At 39.6% G+C, this 18,488-nt stretch overlaps 1 protein-coding gene across 2 annotated transcripts; it reads left to right on the top strand.

The window, feature by feature from the left end:
* Positions 1-1,570: 1,570 nt before the first annotated feature.
* On the top strand, positions 1,571-16,982 carry KRCC1 (lysine rich coiled-coil 1). Of its 2 annotated transcripts, XM_081156587.1 has the most exons (3): positions 1,611-1,792; positions 12,044-12,146; positions 15,404-16,982. In XM_081156587.1, the coding sequence occupies exon 3, from the start codon at positions 15,426-15,428 to the stop codon at positions 16,194-16,196; it is 771 nt and encodes a 256-aa protein (XP_081012713.1). In that variant the 5' UTR covers positions 1,611-1,792; positions 12,044-12,146; positions 15,404-15,425; the 3' UTR covers positions 16,197-16,982. The 2 variants fall into 2 exon arrangements, with proteins under 2 accessions (XP_081012714.1, XP_081012713.1); XM_081156588.1 differs by lacking the exon at positions 12,044-12,146 and having other exon boundaries at positions 1,571-1,792.
* The last annotated feature ends 1,506 nt before the right edge of the window (positions 16,983-18,488 follow it).

The following is an 18,488-nucleotide window of genomic DNA, read 5'->3' as shown; positions in this document are numbered from 1 at the left end:
GAGGTGGGTATTACTGAGGCCTCCAAGTTAAAAAAAAAATCTCCTAACTATAAACCCCAGAGAAACTCTCGCATACATGCATAAGGAGACGCCACAAGATCATTAGAGCAGCACTGACTATAAAAGCAAAAATGGGAAACAAGCTCAATGTCTATTGATACATGAGTAGATAGCTCATGGTAGTCATACAGTGGAGTGTTATAGAGCTATAAAAGTGAATGAATTAGAAACTCCTATCTCAGCATATATTAATATAAAAAATGGTGAGTGATAAAAGCAAATTGCAAAGGAATAAACAGTACGTATGTATAATAACATTTATGTAAAGTTTTAAATCATGCAAAGCAATACTTCATTTTACTTAGGGATACATACATACATAATAAAAGTTTAAGGAAATGCATGGGAATGAAATGCTGAATTCAGGATAATATTTACTTCTGAGGGAAGGAGAAGTTCATTAGAAAGTAGGGAGAGGACATTTCAGGAAGAGGGAGCAGCATATACAATAAGTTGAGTTTGTGCAATAGCTTGGTATTTACAGAAATCAGTAAAAGTTCAACTTTGCTGGATCATAAAGTGAAAGCAGGGTGGGAAGTAAAGGCAATAAGAAGATAATGAGATCAGGGAAGTGCACAGAAGCCTGGTAGTTTTCACTTTTGACTTTTCCAACAGACAGTGGGAGCCAGTAATAACTTCTAGATAGAGCCCTTTGGCAGCAATATGGGCAGTAGACTGGAGAGGTGAAGTCAGAGGAAGGATATCAGTTAGGCAGCTACTGCAGTGGTTCTAACAAAAGATGATAAGAAGCAGATGAGACAATTGGCAGTGTGACAGGAAAGGATACCCCAGAGGAACTTGCACAAGCACCAGGAGACATGCCCATCAAGAAAATGGGTAGAATGTTGTACAGCAATGAAATGAACAAATAACACTTACATACTACAGTGTGGATGAACCTCAAAATATTGAGTGAAACAAGTCCCAGAACTGCATAGGGAAAGATATAAATCTTACGAAATTCAAAAACAATCTAAACTTTTTAAAGCTGCATGTATATGTGCTCAACGTGCATATGTAAGGAGATGATGACTACAAACCAGGGTAGTGATTTATTGGGGAGGTGGGAATAGGACGATGAGATTTGCGTGTGTATATGTACATACATGCATATATACACACATTTGACAGAGAGGAAGGGAGGGAGGGAGCGGGGAGTAGGGGAGGGAAAGAGAGAGAGAGGGAAAGAGAGTCATTTATGGACCAATGATGACAGCATCTCATGACCAAGGATTTTGTCATGCAAAGGAAAGAAAGATTAAGCAGGAGATGATGTATTTTTCAGATGGTCTGGAGGTAGGATCCGTAGATTTCAGACTTTTCTTTTTTTTAGTTGGTTTTAGATCCACTCTCAGAAAGGTGAGAGGCCCCAGGAGCCTGAGCGAGCCAGACCACAGGGGAGCTCCAGCCAGGCGGGGGAGGGGCGGGGCAAACGGGAGGGCGGGGCTAAAGGGGCTTTCTGGGCGGGGCCACCTGCGCAAGCGCAGTAGCGCGTCCCTCCGTCATGGCGTCGGCGCGGGCCAGTCAGCCGCCGACGGTGGCGGCAACTTCCCCTCAGGAGTCCCGGTCTCCGCCTCCTCCTCCCACCCCGTCTGCTCGGCGGCGGAGGCGGCGGTGGCGGCAGCGGTTGTCCTTGCCTCTCCGCCACCTCCACCTCGGCCTACCCCCCGGCCGGCGGCGTTGGCGGGGAGGGGGACAGTAGTTGTAGACGCCCGCCCCTGCCTCAAAGAAGGTGAGTTCCCGCCCCGGCGGCGGGGGCGGCCCCGCCTTCAGCCCCTCAAGTCCGCGGCCCAGTGAAGGCCCTGCGCCCAGCCGGCCCTGCGCGCCCGGAGTGTGCAAAATGGCCGACCCAGCTCGGCTCTCCCCGCCGCCTGCCGCCGGGAGAGGGGCGCCAGGGCCCCCCGAGTGGCGTGTGGAGGGAAAGGGCGCCTCGGTCGGCGGAGGAGGCCGAGGTGTGAGCGAGAGAGAGGCGGCCAGGAGGAGGCCCGCGGGCCCGCAGCGTCAGGGAGGAAGGGCGTGGAGGAGGAGGCCCAAGGTTGAGGGGACAGAGGCGGAGATGGAGGGCCCGGGACCTGGAAGGGGGCAGACCTCCGCTGGGTGAAATTCGACACCCTGGGAAATAAAAACTTGACAGTAATTAGGGAGAAGCGGAGTAGGAAGTAACCTAGGAGCTTAAAGTTACGAGGGCGCTGGGGGGAGGGGAGGGGGGACGTTTCTGAGGGATCACTTTGGAGAGCTCCCCTTGGCTTTTTGAGGATAAACAGGCTTCTAAGATTTACAGGCCTGTGTTGATGGGGGTCCGACTCTTACTGTGAACCCACCAATGTCAAATAAGACAAAGGCAGACATCCCAGCGGTGAAAACATCTGGAGCTACCGGCAGTAGGGAAAAGAGCCGAGCTCCGTTCGGTTTGCGCAGTCGGGACTGGGCGTTTTAAAGGGAAAATGACGAAATGAGGGAGAGGTGGGGTCCAAGTCGACTCAGGGAAGTGAAAAATTGCAAAGGGCTGGTTAGTGTGAATGCAGTTAGCTGTGTCTGTTTGCTGGCTACATTAGGAAATCAGGATTCTTTCCTCCCACCGGGACTGGGGGGCTGAGGCCTGTATTTCCTGATGACTGCATTTCAGAGGAGTGACTATCAGGTCCTTGAGAAAGACAACCCTGAACTGTAGGACATACACACCCATCTTCCAGGGCCAGAGGAAGGAGTCACAGTGGAGAGCCATGTTTAGCAAGTACTGCTACAGAGATCAGGAGCACTTTGAAGTCATCTGTAATAGTGTCAACAATAAAAATAAAGCTAAAAAATAAAAAAGAGATCAGGAGCCTATCCTCGGGTGTTGGCTGGAACAAACAGTAAATTTGTTTTGACAGCCCGGAGCTTTTCCTGACAAGTTTGGAAGGGACTAGGTCATCCCAGGGATTCCACCTCAGGCTGCTAGAGACCATGATTAAAATTTGGTTATGTTTATTTGTGCAGGGGTTTGGAAGGAGTGACCCTGCCAAAAGATTTTACGGTTCTCACCAACACGTTTTCTGTGATATGAAAGGCTATTTCTTGATTGTTTCCGTCTAAGAGCTGTTTAAATTCTTACAAGGCTATACCTGCCAACAGCCTGCTTATTCCCAGCTGAGGAAAGGCTGTAAGGCAGCTTTGGAAGTGATTTTAGATGGAGTTTGATCCATCTACAGAAGATCTCAGTAAAACATTTAGCCATCTGCATTTTAATAATTAACTTTTAGTATTTACTGTATTACCTTGTGTTGCTTTTTGTCTCCAGAGTGAAAGATGGTGGAAGCCAGAATGTCGTAGAATAATTCCTTTCTTCTGGAGGGACACCAATAAATATAATAACCTCATAAAATAATTTTATTTTTACCCTCTTCCATGATATATTCTATTTTTGTGTGCTTTTCCATAATCTTTTACACCTTTCACTTTGGAGGAATAACAAAGTAGTAAAATATAATTTTTAAAAAACATTTAGTAAGCACTTTATATAAATTTTATTCATTAAAAATGGAAATTAGAAATTCATTGCAACCAGATGATGTTCCATTAAGTATCTTAGTGAGGGCAATTTGAAAGACTAGACTTAGTGTCTAGAGAGATTTAAAATATATCTGGATTTTTTTTTTTCTTTTTCATACCAAACATCCTGCCTCTCACCAGCAAGCCTGAGCAGTTTATAGGTGTCAAGACTACAGTTCAATTTGGCTGTTATAACAAGATCACAGGAAGATTTAGAAACAGTTTCTTGTGGAAAAACAGCTTTTTGCCTGACTTGGCATTTTCGGGGGGGAGGGTATTTTGTTTGGGGTGGGGTTTTTTTTGTGATAACTGAATATGTGCAAAATTACTAAAGACTTAATGATGTCAGTTCACACAATGCTAGTAATAACCTTTATACCACTTCTAGGTGGTATAATGAGAATACTGGAATAGGAGTTGATTAGTAGTAGGTTCTAGTGCTATTTTCTCCACTACCTGTATGACCCTGAGTAAGTACCAAACTTTTCTTTTAAGCTTTCAAAGTCCCAAACTTTTTTTTCTTTGAGTTTTGTCATCTGTGGGGAGGGGTAATTGGATTAGCCCAATTGAGTGGTTTCCAACTAGGGGTACATTTGCCCCCAAACCCCACCGGAGAGGACATTTGGCAATGTCTGGAGACATTTTTTATTTTTACCACTAGTCAAGGTAGGGCATAGCGAAAGCAGGTGCTACAGGCATCTGTTTTGTATAGGCCAGAGATGCTGCAAACATCCTGAAATGCTCGGGGTAGACACACACACACAACGAAGGATTCCTCTACCCAAAATGTCAGTATGATTGAGGTTGAGGAACTCTGCACTAACCAAACTGAGGTTCTTGACAGCTTTAAAATTGTTAGCTGATTTAGTTTTGTGTTGATAATCATTCCATGTCTTGGCTGTGTACTAGAATGGCAATTCATAAAACATGAAATTTTGACCTATAATGGCCATCAGATGACATTCAGAGAGTAATGAAATCTCTGTTGATTTAGGACTGAGACTATTCACTAGGATTTGGTAAACAAAATATAATTTGTTTCAGTAACTGTTCAGTTAACCACTGCTTAATATACTTTGATATATTATACTCTTTAAAACACTAGCCCCGGCCAGTGTTGGCCCATGTGCCAAAGGGTCCATCCCCAGTCCTGGTTGGGCATGTGCAAGAGGCAACCAATTGATGTGTCTCTCTCACATAGGTGTTTCTCTTTCTCTGTCCCTCCCTTTTTCCTTCCCTCCTTCTATTCTCTCTAAAAATAAATGGAAAAAATATCCTCGGGTGAGGATTAACAACAAAAAACACTAGTAAGGCTCAATAAATTTTTAGTTTAGGTATTTATAAAAACCTTAAACAATTGCCAATTAAGAGTACATGAACAGCCCAGCTGGTGTGGCTCAGTGGTTGAGTGCCAACCCATGAACCAGGAGATCATGGTTCGATTCCCGCTCAGGGCATGCGCCTCGGTTTGGGGCTCAGTTCCCAGTAGGGGGCGTGCAGAAGGCAGCCGATCAGTGACTCTCATCATTGATATTTCAATCTCCCTTTCCCTTTTCTCAAATAAATAAATAAAATAAATTTTAGGAAAAGCATTCATGAACAAGAAGAGGAAAAAAAATGTTGCTTGTTACTTAACCAGTATCTTATTTTTCTTTAAAAACTTTGTTAGGAGATTCTTCTAGGATTTTAGCAATTACAAAGATCATTAGAAATCTGTAATATGGCATCTACTAAAAAAAAAAAAAGCTAAGCTAAATGCAATATAAGAATGAAAATAGTGTCAAGTTCAGGGGAAGAGATCATTTCATTGTACTCCACAATGGTCGTGATCTGTGTTCTTCAAACTAGGATGCTACAGACTTTGTAATGAGTAAGTAGTATTCACTATGCAAAATAATACAAAACAAAATAAATAGAGGTAGCATCAAAATTTTCCAAGGGAAGATTTCTACAACACCTAGAATTTACTACTATCCTATCTTTCTTTTCCTCTAATGGTTCCTGTTGCCCACCATGTTCACAGAAGTTTGGTACATACACAGTTAGTTCAAGTGCCCAACTATGTTAATTTGTAATCTTAATTTGTAAGGAATTTCAAGGTACATTGAATACCTGCAAGTTATTTAAACCCAGTTTTACATAAAGGGATTGAACACTAGAGGGATGGAACATAGAGGAAAGGAAAGGACAGATGTGAAAGATAATGATAGAATCTGAGTTTTTTCCAAAATCAAATTTATCTTTTTGAATACTACGCTTCTCCACTCCTCACTTCCTGCCTTCTGGGGAAGAATTACAACAGCAGTAGTAACTTCCCTTCTTCCTCTTCGTTATTCTGACTTCACTGGGATAAAAGCCTTAAAGTTATCCATGCTTCCCAATTCTACCTGCTCTCTCCCCAACTATAAAAAATTCTTTTGATTCCACCTGTAGAATGTCTCTTAAATTCTTCCCTTTTCTCTCCTCACTACCACGATTCTGGTTCAGCCCAGTAAACTCTTGCCTGTGATACCCTCCTTACCATTATCCCCATTTTGAGTCTCTTCCCCTATTGACTGCAGAATTAAATTCAAGTGCTCAAATAAGGTCTATTATGATCTGGCTCCATTTTGCCTTTACAGCCCTGTCTTTCTCTACCTTTATGCACATCTTGTTTTATCTAAAACAGATATGCATTCTGCAACCATCATAATATGGTAGCCCTCTCTTTGTGTGCCTGTCTTCTCTTAAAAGGGATACAAATCATTGGGTTAGGGCCCATTCTAATCCAGTATCTTCATTTTAACTTGATTACATCTGCAAAGACCCTATTTCCAAATAAGGTCAAGTTCATTGGCACTGATAGTTAAGACTTGAACTCATGTTTTGGGAGGATGTGGTTTATCCCCAAACAGTGTCCTTAATCACATTTCCTAGAAGCACAGTCAAAATAGATTAGATAGATAGATAGATGATAAATCAGATATGCCTTTTCTAATGTCCTTCCTCCTCCAGAATACCCTTTCTTTATTCATTTTTTCTTTAAATTTTGCCCATCTCCTAAGGACAGTCCAAATCCATTCTCCACAAAGCCTTTCCCAAAATCCTAAGCAAGAAAACATTGTACCTCCTATGTCTTAAAGCACTTAACACGTTTTTGTCCTACATTATAGTTCTTTGCATATCATTTTTACAAAATTGTAAATTCCTTGATATTAGAAATTGTCTTGTTCCCTTATTTATAATTCCCTATGTGTGGAACAGCTATGTATATATAATGGAAAGAGTTGAGATAAACCAAGGTTTAAGATCCAGCTCTATGATTTAACACATGTGGCAAGCAATTTTAATTTATTTTCATCCTGATATCTTAATCTTCAAAATGTGGAAAATTCCAGTTCTCTTGCAGAGATAAAAGATGGAAAGAATATTATCTTGTTTGGCATACAGTAGTCAATAAATATTCATCTCTTTTTTTCTATCCTGTCCCACAGTACCAACCATGGTCCTTGAAGACAAAGTTCAGTTAATAGTGATAAAGTTGAATAAAGCCCAAAGGCATGGAGAACTTGAACTAAGTCATGTTATGGGGATTGAAAAATGAAGAGATAGCCCTGACCAGTGAGGCCCAGTTGGTTCATTGTTGCCCCGTTCATTGAAAGGTTGCAGGTTCAGTTCCTGGTCAGGGCAAATGCCCAGGTTTGGGGCTCGATCCCCGGTAGGGGGCATCGTGGAGGTAACCACTCGATGGTTCCCTCTCCCTCCCTCTCCTTTCCTTTCTCTTTAAAAATCAATTTTAAACGATTCTTTTAAAGAAAGAAAAATGAAGAGATAGATTTGGAAAAAAAATTATAAAACTAAAATTGACATGAATCAGGGCTTGATAGGGAGAAATATGGCTGAGATTTTGAGCTTGGGGATATGATACTATTTAATACAGATAAAGATAAAGTAAGAGCTTGGTGAGTGAGGACTTAAAGGTGACTCAAAGTCTCTTTAGTGTCAGCTGCCAAAATAAGAAAACGTCCAAACCTGTAGAAAATTTTTCTACGAGTTTATTGAGCCAAACTGAAAAAAAATGTGCCAGGAAGCAAGATCTCAAGTGCTCCAGAGAATAACAGTTTGCAGTTTCTTTTATGCATTTGAAATTAAGGAAGGAACTAAGGAAAATTATATGATGGTGGGGGGAAGCAAAGTGGGGATTGAATTACAAGACAGTTAATAAGATTATATGCTCTCTTGAAGTGTGGTTATTGCGAAGATGTGTTGACCTAGATCAACGATTTTCAACCTTTTTCATCTCATGGCACATGTAAACTATTTACTAAAAATCTGCGGCACACTAAAACAATATGTTTTTTACCTATCTGACAAAAATATATATATAATTTTCATTGGTTTATAAATAATGATAATATTAGTAATTATCTACCTTTTTGCTCCAAAGTGACTTTTAAAAAAAAAAAATTAGGTGCCTATGCTTATATATAAGGATTTCTGGTACCAAGAGTTAACCAGTCAGATGTAACCTTATTATGCAACATGATTAATAAGATGCAGCTCTGTTATATGACCTGTATATTTATGGTTCAAGACAGGGCATTCATACCCGAAGGTTATTGTGTCGGCTGTTGTCTTTTTTTTTTTTTTTTAAACATTCTAGGGGAAAAGAGGTCAGTGCCCCTGACCAAATAGTCAAGTACTGCATGTTTAAAAAATTCTTGGAGCACAGGAGTTGAAAATCACTGACCTAGATGCATAGAAACAATGGTAAAGGCTTGCTTAAAGCACAGATAAACCTTTTACTAAAAAGTTATATGCCTGGGGCATGACAACCCACCATGACCTACCCTGTTAGGAATTCATGGTCAGATCACCCTGTGAGGTTACTGTCTATAGAACTGCTTTTTTTTCCATCCATTCAGCTTACAATGTTCACTTTCAGAAATGGGCAATCTGGTCTAGCCGGCATGGCTCAGCAGTTGAGCATCAACCTATGATCCTGGAGATCACGGTTCGATTCTTGGTCAGGGCACATGCCCAGGTCGTGGATTCAGTCTCTAGTAGGGGGCATGCAGGAGGCAGCTGATCAATGACACTCTCAACATTGATGTTTCTATCTCTCTCCCTCTTCCTTCCTCTCTCTGAAATCAATAGACATATTTTAAAATATATTTATTAAGCTCTTTCTAAAATGTTTCAGATTAGTTGGTCCGAAGGTTGTGGGTTATTGTTAAGCTGATTAAAATGTTTCAGATTTACAGTTCTTTGAACATATTTTTAAGCAAACCTTTTTATCTATACACTGGTACTGAAAATTAAGCTTAGTCAATGATTTCCTGTAGAACCTTTAAATTTTTATGGCATTTTTAATTATAAAGTAATATATATTCTTTGCAAAAATTTAAACAGCCCTAGCTAGTGTGGCTCGGTTGACTGGAGCATCGTCCTGTACATCAAAGGGTTGTGGGTTCTATTCCCAGTCAGGACACACACTTGGGTTGCAGGTTCGATCCCCTCTTGGAGGGCATATGGGAGGCAACCGATTGATGTTTCCCTCTCACATCAATGTTTCTCTCTCTCTCTCATCCTCCCCCTCTCTCTAAAAAAAAATCAATAAACATATCCTCGGGTGAGGTTTTTTGTTTTTTTAAATATATCTTTATTGATTTCAGAGAGAGGAAAGGAGATGGAGAGAGAGATATAGAAACATCAATGATGAGAGTCATTGATTGGCTGCAGCCCGCAACCCAGGCGTGTGCCCTGACCGGGAATCGAACCCCTATCTCCTGGATCCTAGGTCGACGCTCAACCGCTGAGCCACGCCCGGCTGGGCCGGTGAGGATTTTTTTTAAAAATTTAAACAATACAGATATGTTCAGATAGCAAAACGTTAAATGTTCCCACTGGCTTTTTTTCTAACCCCGTTCCCCAAACCCCATTAAGTTTAGTGTATCTTTTCAGATTTTTTTTCTTACGGGTGTTGAGCTAACACACAAGATAAGACCATCAAATCAGACTCACAAGAATCAGTAATATTACCTAGTATCAAAGTTTACTGATTACTTAAAGGGTACAAGCAATCAAAAGGCTCTAACAAAACAGAGAGATGTAGTACATGAAAGATGGCTTATCAGACCATGTTTTCCCACATTAATCATGCTTCTCTGATCCAAAATAATAGATGAGTTTTCTAAATGAGAGTCACCTCACACAGTCAAAGTGTTTAAATTATGATCCTGCATTTTATATCCCAGAGAGTTGTTAGCTTATGTGGCATTCTTCAGGAAATATGCCTCAGAAATCCTAGATTTATCTGCTATAGGTAATCTTTAGCCACAGACATCTTGCTAAGAGCATTTCAGAGATAAGTTTTCTTCCTCCTAGCAAATATCATCAGGCTCTTTACTCAAGGTCCAGAGGTCACCTGCCACCTTTCCTCTTCCTCTTCTAGGAAAGGAAGGGAATGGATTACAATCCAGCTCCTTTAACTCCTTCCTTACAGTCAATACTTATGTATATATTTAAATTTTGGTTCTGTGTGTTGAATGTTTTTATATTAAAATTGGATTTTAGATCAATAGGAAGGCAGGTAGGTAGGTATGTAGGCAGATATAGTTCTACATCTATACACCATTAATGTTATCATGGACATTTCTCTATGTGGTTCCAACTCACTTATTTAAATGGCTGCATAGAAAGTATTTTGGTGTTCCATGACTGGCATTGCATTTATAAACTAGTAAACTTCTATAAAACAAATTTCAACTGTTAGGAACTCTAGGTAGTAGTATAGACCTCAAGTATAAATGTTGTAATTTTGACATAAATTATTGTGGTGAGAAACACTTTTAGCAAATATTCTAGAAGTTAATATGTGAATATGACTGTAGCTTTGAGTGGCTTGTCTAATCCTTGCTTGGTGAGCCTTGCTTGTGGTCATGTTTGTGCCAAATACGGAGGATGGTTGCCTACCATTGGGTAATAATGGTTTGTGATTCTTCCATGGAATCACATGACATTAGTAGTATAACTAGAATTAGTAACTATTTTAAAAGACTGCATTACTTGAGATGGTCTTCTATTAAAAAAACAAAAAAAACAATTCCAAGGCTGGATTTCCTAGACCAGCCTTTTGATACTAGTACCCCAGATAATTTCCATAAAGTCCAGACTCCTACTGGTGCCCCAATAACTTCTTCAGAATAGTATTTTCTGGACTAAGTAAAAATATATTTCGTATTATAGGCTTGCTAAATATTTTCATACCAAAATTCTAATGAGCAAAAAGCTAGTAGTATGGTCTTCCAAGCATTCAGGAAATTAAGATTTGAAATGGTATATGAAATGATATCTAGTTGAAGATTAAAAATACTACTTAGCCCGGCTGGGCATGGCTCAGGGGTTGAGCGTCAACCTGGGATCCAGGCGATCGGGGTTCGATTCCTGGTCAGGACACATGCCCAGGTTGCGGGCTTGATCAATGACTCTCTCATCATTGATGTTTCTGTCTCTCTCCCTTTCCTTTCCTTTCTCTGAAATCAATAAAGATATATTTTTTAAAAAATAAAATAAAAATAAAAATACTACTTAAATTTTAATATGACCTGTCTTACCTTCCTTTATTTTATTCATTGATACCATGTGAATGAACAAAGACTGAATTTTTTTTTTTTTTTTGTAGCAAAGTAAGTAAGAATTTATTGACCCCAGCAAAAATATACTTAGGACAGTGAAACAAGGGAGGGCATAGAAGAAGCAACAGGAGAGCCTAGGTTGTGCTGCTTTGGCTCCCTCAGAAGTCAGAGAGAGAAAAGGGGCCTTGGAGACAGATTCAAGAGATGAGCCCTGGATGAGCTACTGCTGCCTATTGCTCCCCTGGTTGCAAGTCTCAAAGGGTTCCTTAGAGGTTAGGGGATACATGCCTGTGGGGCAAGGAGAGGGGGAAGGGAATGGCATGGGCGTGCTCCCTGTAGGGAGAGCACCAAGACTGAACTTTTTACAGATACCTTTTGTAAAAGGCATATGTGGAGTAGAAATATAGTTTGAATCACAAAGGATTTCACATTATACAGTCAGTTGAAAATAAAAGGCTTCTAAATCATAGGGTTATTTCTACTGAAGCTGATACTTTGATTTGAAAACAAAACTATTTTTAAACTCTTAGTTCAGACTAAATATATTAAAAATTATGAGGTATAAATTTGGCGTCACTTTGTTCTAATAAACAAAATATTACTTTTTCCACGGTAAAATATTTGCTCAGAAAGTGAGCTTTAGTTGCAGATTTTCAGGAAGCAAAGTAAGACATTGAAGATGGAGTTTGTGAATTTTCAGACAATCTATGTTGATGATAGAATTCTAAACTTTGAATGATTTAATCTTTATAATAATATTATGGTTGTTTTCAGGTGACTGGGAGTGAAGTAGTGGACAAAAATAAATTTTGCAATCTTTGTATCGTGTCTTTTAGCTCCCCAGTTTCGCAGTCTCACGGTTGGGGAAAGTTCATGCTAGGAAACTGAAGCAGTTAATGGGTGAATATGATCAGATTTCTCCACCAAGTACTCAGCCTGGTAAGGGTAAGGTTCCATTTACCTCTTTATTGATTTCTGCACCGTTTGCGGCCTTTTGTGACTCATTTCTTAACATGTCTTCAAGGGTCATACATGTTGTACCATGTATCAATAATTCATTCTTTTTTATTGCTAAATAATATTCCATTGTATGAATATACCACATTTCACCCATTCATCAGTTGATGGACATTGAGTTTTTTCTATTTTTTAGCTGTTATGAATAATGCTGCTATGAACATTTGTATGCAACTTTTTATGTGGACATAGGTTTTCAGTTCCCTTGGGTATATATCTAAGAGTGAAATTTCTGGGTCATATGGTAACACTCTGTTTAAAATTTTGAGAAACTCCCAAACTGTTTTTCAAAGTGGCTACAACATTTTACATGCCCACCAACAATGAATGAAGTTTCCATCCTTACACTTAATATCATTTGTCATTTTGATTAGTGAGTGTGAAGTAAAATATTTCTTTTCCTTATTTTTCTTTTTTATTGAATTTATTCGGGTGACACTGGTTAATAAAATTATAGGTTTCAGGTGTACAATTCTGTAATCCATCATCTGTATATTGTATTGTGTGTAAAGTCTTTTTATTATTAAATTTTTCAAACATAAAAGTAGAGAAGAGTTAGTAATATGAACTCTCATGTACATATCATTCAATTTCAACAATTATCAACATATTTTCAATCTTGTTAGTGACTTTTTAAATACAGCTTTATTTAGGTATAGTTGATATACAATAAACTGTACATATTTAAAGTATACAATTTGATGGGTTTTGACAGATGTATATGCCCATAAAATTACCAACACAATCAAGGTAGTAAACATATCCATACCAAAAGAAATGCCCTTTATATTCGATCCCTCCCAACTCTTCCTGCCTCATCTTGATGCATCACTGTTTCTACAGATTGATTTGCATTTTTTAGAGATTTATGTAAATGGTGTCGTATAGGTACTCTTTTGTCAGACTTTTTTTTTTCCTATCCTCACCCGAGGATATTTTTTCTATTGCTTCTCAGAAAGAGTAGAAGGGAGAGAGAGAAACCTCGATGTGAGAGAGACACATCAATTGGTTGCCTCCCACACATGCCCCAGTTGGAGCCAGGGATGGAGCCAAGGTATGTGCCCTTGGTCAGAATCAAACTCAGTACCCTACAGTCCATGGGCTAGTGCTCTAACCACTGAGCCAGACCAGTTAGGGCTGTCGACTTCTTTCACTCAGCATCATTATTTTGAGATTCATCCATGTTGTTGAGTGTCTGAGTAGTTTATTCCTTTTTATCACTGATAGTATTCCATTGTATGAATATACCACTATTTATTTGATTTATCCATTCATCTGTTGGTCTACAGACATTTGGGTATTTTCCTTTCTGGGCCTATTACAAATAAAACTGCTATGAACATTCATGTCTTTGTATGGACATATATTTTCTTTTCTTTGGGGTAAATATCTAGGAGTAGAATAACCAGCCCCTGTGGTAGGTGTCTGTTTAACTTCCTCAGAAACCACTAACCTGTTTTCTAAGTGATTGTACCATTTTACGTCCTCACCAACAATGTAAGAGAATTCCAGTTGTTCTGCATCCTCATCAACACTGGTATTGTCAGTCTTTTTCATTTCAGTCATTCTAATGAGTGCATGGTGGTATCTCATTATGGTTTTATTTGACATTGACTTACCACTAATGATATCTTTTCATGTGTTTATTGGCCATTTGTATGTATTCTTTTTTTTTTTTTAAATATATCTTTATCGATTTCAGAGAGAGGAAGGGAGAGGGCGAGAGAGAGAGAGAGAGAGAGAGAGAGAAAAACATCAATGATAAGAGAGTCATTGATTGGCTGCCTCCTGCACAGCCCCGACTGGGGATCGAGGCCCCAACCCTGCCATGTGCCCTGACCGAGAATCAAACCGCGATCTCCTGGATCCTAGGTCAATGCTCAACCGCTGAGCCATACCTGATTGGGCTATATTCTTAAGTGTCTGTTCAAATTTTTTGTATATATTTAATCAAATATTTGTTATTTTATTTATTCAGAATTTTTATACTATTTAAGTTGAATAGTAGTTACATTTTCTGACTCACCAAATTAGGCTTCATGTAGACCACCTTTTTAATCTCAAATCTGCAGATAAGATAGCTGATCATTAGTGACTCCAGAGTGCTGTGTTAGCTTATTTTTCTTTTAAAGGGAGGAATGTTCGATTCTGCATGGGTTATGCTACCTCCTAATTTTTGGAGATAAAAATGTATCACCAGAAATATCTAGGGCATTATCATCTCATAGTAAGTACATTTTCTGCTATATTTGTACTTATGTAGGATTTTAGGTAGGGTAAAAGAAGAGAAGCGGGAATAGTGCGGCCCCTCACCCCCCAAAAAAGAACCAAACAAGCAAACAAAAACTAGTATATGTATTCTAAATTTTTTCTGAAACTTCTCTGTACCTCAGATTAACTCCTCTCTCAGCTTTCACCTCCATGTCCTCCCTAACTCTCCCACTAGCAGTTTGATAGAGAACAGACTAGAAGGCATCCTAGAATGCTTTCCCACCAAGCAGAAATCGTGGAATGAATCCAAGCCCGTAGAGAAGAGGCAGAACTCTGTTCTCTCATTTTCCCTCATGCCCTGTACTGTACCTAAGAGTTTTATCTCATAGCCGAATTTCTGATTTCTAGCGTTCCCAGACCATTTTATAAGCATCCTTTTATTTTTAAGTTCTATAGTACTCTAGTCAGGTGAGTATGTGTGTTTATTTAATTTTATTTGGTGAACTAAAATTTTAAAGATTGAATTACTTCTTCATGGCTCTGTTCTCTTAGAAAACAATGTACAAGAATTTACAACAAAAAAAAACAATGTACACGAAGCTAATTAATCAAAACTTTAGGAAATATATGAACATTTAGATCAGGCCACCAACCATGGATGTGTAGTTCTTATCTACACATTTCTACATGCCTTACATTTTTACCCCAAAACAAAATCTTACATGTCAGCTCCTCTCAGCCTCCTTATGCCTCTTCTGAGAATGATAAAGTTCCCTGTGGGCAGCCTGGGAGATACTTGATTATCCGGATGTTCCTTTTTGACATATAATGTCATGATACTTAACTTTCATACTGAATTCGGTTTTAATTTGTTTGGGCTTCTATGTTCTGTTTTGAAACTCTCTTCAAGAGCAAAGATATATTCAAAATAAACTAGTAAGAAGAATTTTATTTTATCTTCTCTACAGAGAATCCCTTGTTGTCAACCTGATGAAGCATTCAAAGAAGACATATGACTCTTTTCAAGATGAACTTGAAGATTATATCAAAGTGCAGAAAGCCAGAGGCTTAGAACCAAAGACTTGTTTCAGAGAGATGAGAGAGGACTATTTGGAAACCTGTAGGTACAAAGAAGAGATTGATTTCAGACCCAGATATAGAATGTTTGATCAAAGACTCCCATCTGAAACCATCCAGACCCACGCAAGATCATACAGTATTTCACAGAGAGTGGAAAACCAGTTACCTCGGTGGCCACCAGCTCATGACAGCAGGCTGAGACTAGACTCCCCGAGCTACTGTCAATTCACCAGGGACTATTTCTCAGAAAAACCAGTACCCCTGAACCTTAGTCAGCAAGAGTATAATTATAGCTCATACAATGTAGAATCTAGAGTTTACAAGCACGTCTCAGAAAACAGTACCAGTGCCCATAAAGCCAGTCATAAATGGATACATCAGAAGAGAAAAAGGCACCCGGAAGAAGGCAGAGAAAAATCAGAGGAGAAGCAGACCAAGCATAAGAAGAAAAAGGGTTGTGAGGAAATAGATTTAGACAAACACAAGAGCATCCAAAATAACAAAACAGAGGTGGAAACAGTCAGGATTGGTACAGAAAAGCTTAAGAGTCAAAGGGAGAAAAAAAGACGAGATGTAGCCTCTAAGAAAGAGGATCGTAAGCGTAGAAAAGAGAAAAAGGAACAAGGCGAAGAAAGGACAGAGGAGGAAATGCTCTGGGACCAGTCTATCCTTGGATTTTGAAGCTCTTGGGTTGATTCTCCTGAGGTTAAACTGAAAACTCACTGAGGAGCTTGGTTTCATGATGTTCATGTTCATAGCACTTTTCTCATGTAAGCAGGTACTTTAACTTCTAACAAAGGCCAAGTGAACAGAAAGTATTTAGGCCCAGGCTGGGTAGCAGGTTGTTGGAGCGTTGTCCCGATATGCCCAGCTTGTGGGTTTGATCCCCAGTCAGGGCACATGCAAGAAGCAACCAGTGAATGCAGAAATAAGTGGAACAACAAATTGATGTCTCTTTCTCTCTTTCTCTCTCTCAGATCAATAAATTAAAAAATTAAAAATTTAAAAAGTATTTAGTATGCTTGATAACTCCAACATGGAAGTTACTTTTCTTCATTTTCTAAAAGCATTACATTTTTCTTATATATAATGTAATTTCCCTTAATGAGAGTGGCTTTGCTTTTATTCATCAAATTGCTATGATGATGGAAGTATTTTTCCCTTGGGAAGTCATTTATTTTAAATTGGAGAATTAATAGGCTTTGCAGAATCTATTTCTTGATTGGGTTTGTTTTAGTTTGGGGTGAGGTATTTTTATATTCATTAGTTTTCTCAAAGCTATTTAGTTTTTTTCTCTCTGTTAGATACATGTTTTGGTTTTTTTGAAGCTCTTTGTATTTTCTAGATTGAAAAGTGGAACATGAAGTACATTAAAATAGTAAGCTTAAGTTACATATAGTTTTTAAAGTTTCAAAGTGTCTTAATACAAAATCAGTTTATAATAAATGTTTATAATAAAGTTCTAATTTCTTCATGTGGTGTTCTGTATCAGTGACCTGTTCCCATTCAGTGATGATTTTCTTCTGGAAGAGCAATAACTGAGCAGTTTGTGCTTAAGAGGCAAGATCTTCTGGGCAGGTCACACTTTACAGTTATAAAAGTTCCTTACCTGCTACACCTTCATATTTAAACCCACTTTCCCCTCTCTCCCCTCGGTGCTCTTTCATGTACCCAGTCTCCCTACCTTTGCTGGGCTGCTGCCTTACTCAGCCCTGGCCCCTCTTTGGATCACCACCTTCCATAGCCTTCTACCTCACTGGGTCCCAAGTAGCAAAGAAGAAAGGAAGGAAGGGAGCATAGATGACCCTTTTATATATATATATATATATATATATATATATATATATATATATATATATATATCTTTTATTGATTTCAGAGAGAGGAAGGGAGAGGGAGAGAAAGTTGAAACATCAACGATGAGAGAGATGATCAGCTACCTCCTGCACGCCCCTGACAGGATTGAGCCTACAATCCAGGCATGAGCCCCGACCGGGAATCGAACCGTGATCTCCTGGATCTGGATCCTAGGTCGATGCTCAATCACTGAGCCATGCCCGGCCGGGCTAAATGACCCATTTTAAACTATGACACAAACCGATCCATCAAGATTTCCCTAGTAAGTTTCCCACTCAGATATCTTTTATATTCTCCCCTCTCTCCCCTAATCTTCCCCTTTCTCTGCTGATGACCTCACCTCACCACACTGCAGTGAGAAAATAGAAGCCTTCGTAGGGGGACATATTCATCATCCTACCACCAGATCTATAAACCCTCAAGTAGTCTGTTCTCTGATTTCCCTCCTGTTACCAGTAAAGGTGCCCCTGCTCTTAAAAGACAAATCCCTCCCCTTGTGCACTGGACCCTACACCCTTTTACCTTCTCAGGGACTTCACCACAAATCTCTCCTTTACTGAATCATTTCATTAGTATGCAAGCATGCTTCTGTTTCCCATCTTCAAAAAACATGAAAAGTACCCTGGCTGATGTGGCTCAGTTGGTTGGGGGTCATCCCATGCACTGAAAGGTCACCAGTTTGGTTCCCGGTCAGGGTACATGCCCAGGTTGCAGGTTTGATCCCCAGTAGGAGTGTGTACAGGTGGCAACAGATCGATGTTTCTTTCTCTCTCCCTCCCCCTTCCTCTCTCTCTCAAAAAATCAATAAAAACATTTTTTAAAATGACAAGCAAAAACTCCCTTGACCCACTACATACTTTTTCAGCTATCGCCTCCCTCCCTCACATCAAAATGTCTCCACCAGCCATCTGCCCTTTCTCAGCTCTCATCCTCTCCGCCTGTTCTAATCTGGTTTCTGTCCCTACACTCCTCTGAGGCTGCTCCTGTCAAGGTCTCCAGTGACCTTCATGTTGTCACCTCCAACAGACGGATATATATAGTTTTGTACTCAATTCAGCCTCTCGGCAGCTTCCACCTGGGGTTGGTCAGTCCCTCTTCCTGAAAAGCTCCTCTTAG

The sequence above is a fragment of the Miniopterus schreibersii genome (genome assembly GCF_964146895.1).
Source record: "Miniopterus schreibersii genome assembly, chromosome: 13".
In the NCBI taxonomy this organism is placed as follows: domain Eukaryota; kingdom Metazoa; phylum Chordata; class Mammalia; order Chiroptera; family Miniopteridae; genus Miniopterus; species Miniopterus schreibersii.
The sequence above is the reverse complement of the archived record's forward strand: the minus strand, read 5'-3'. Positions and strand labels throughout refer to the sequence as shown.

What these genes read in the sequence shown, in the direction of transcription:
- KRCC1 (XM_081156588.1), top strand. Translation starts at nt 15,426, where the DNA reads ATGAAGCATTCAAAGAAGACATATGACTCTTTTCAAGATGAACTTGAA.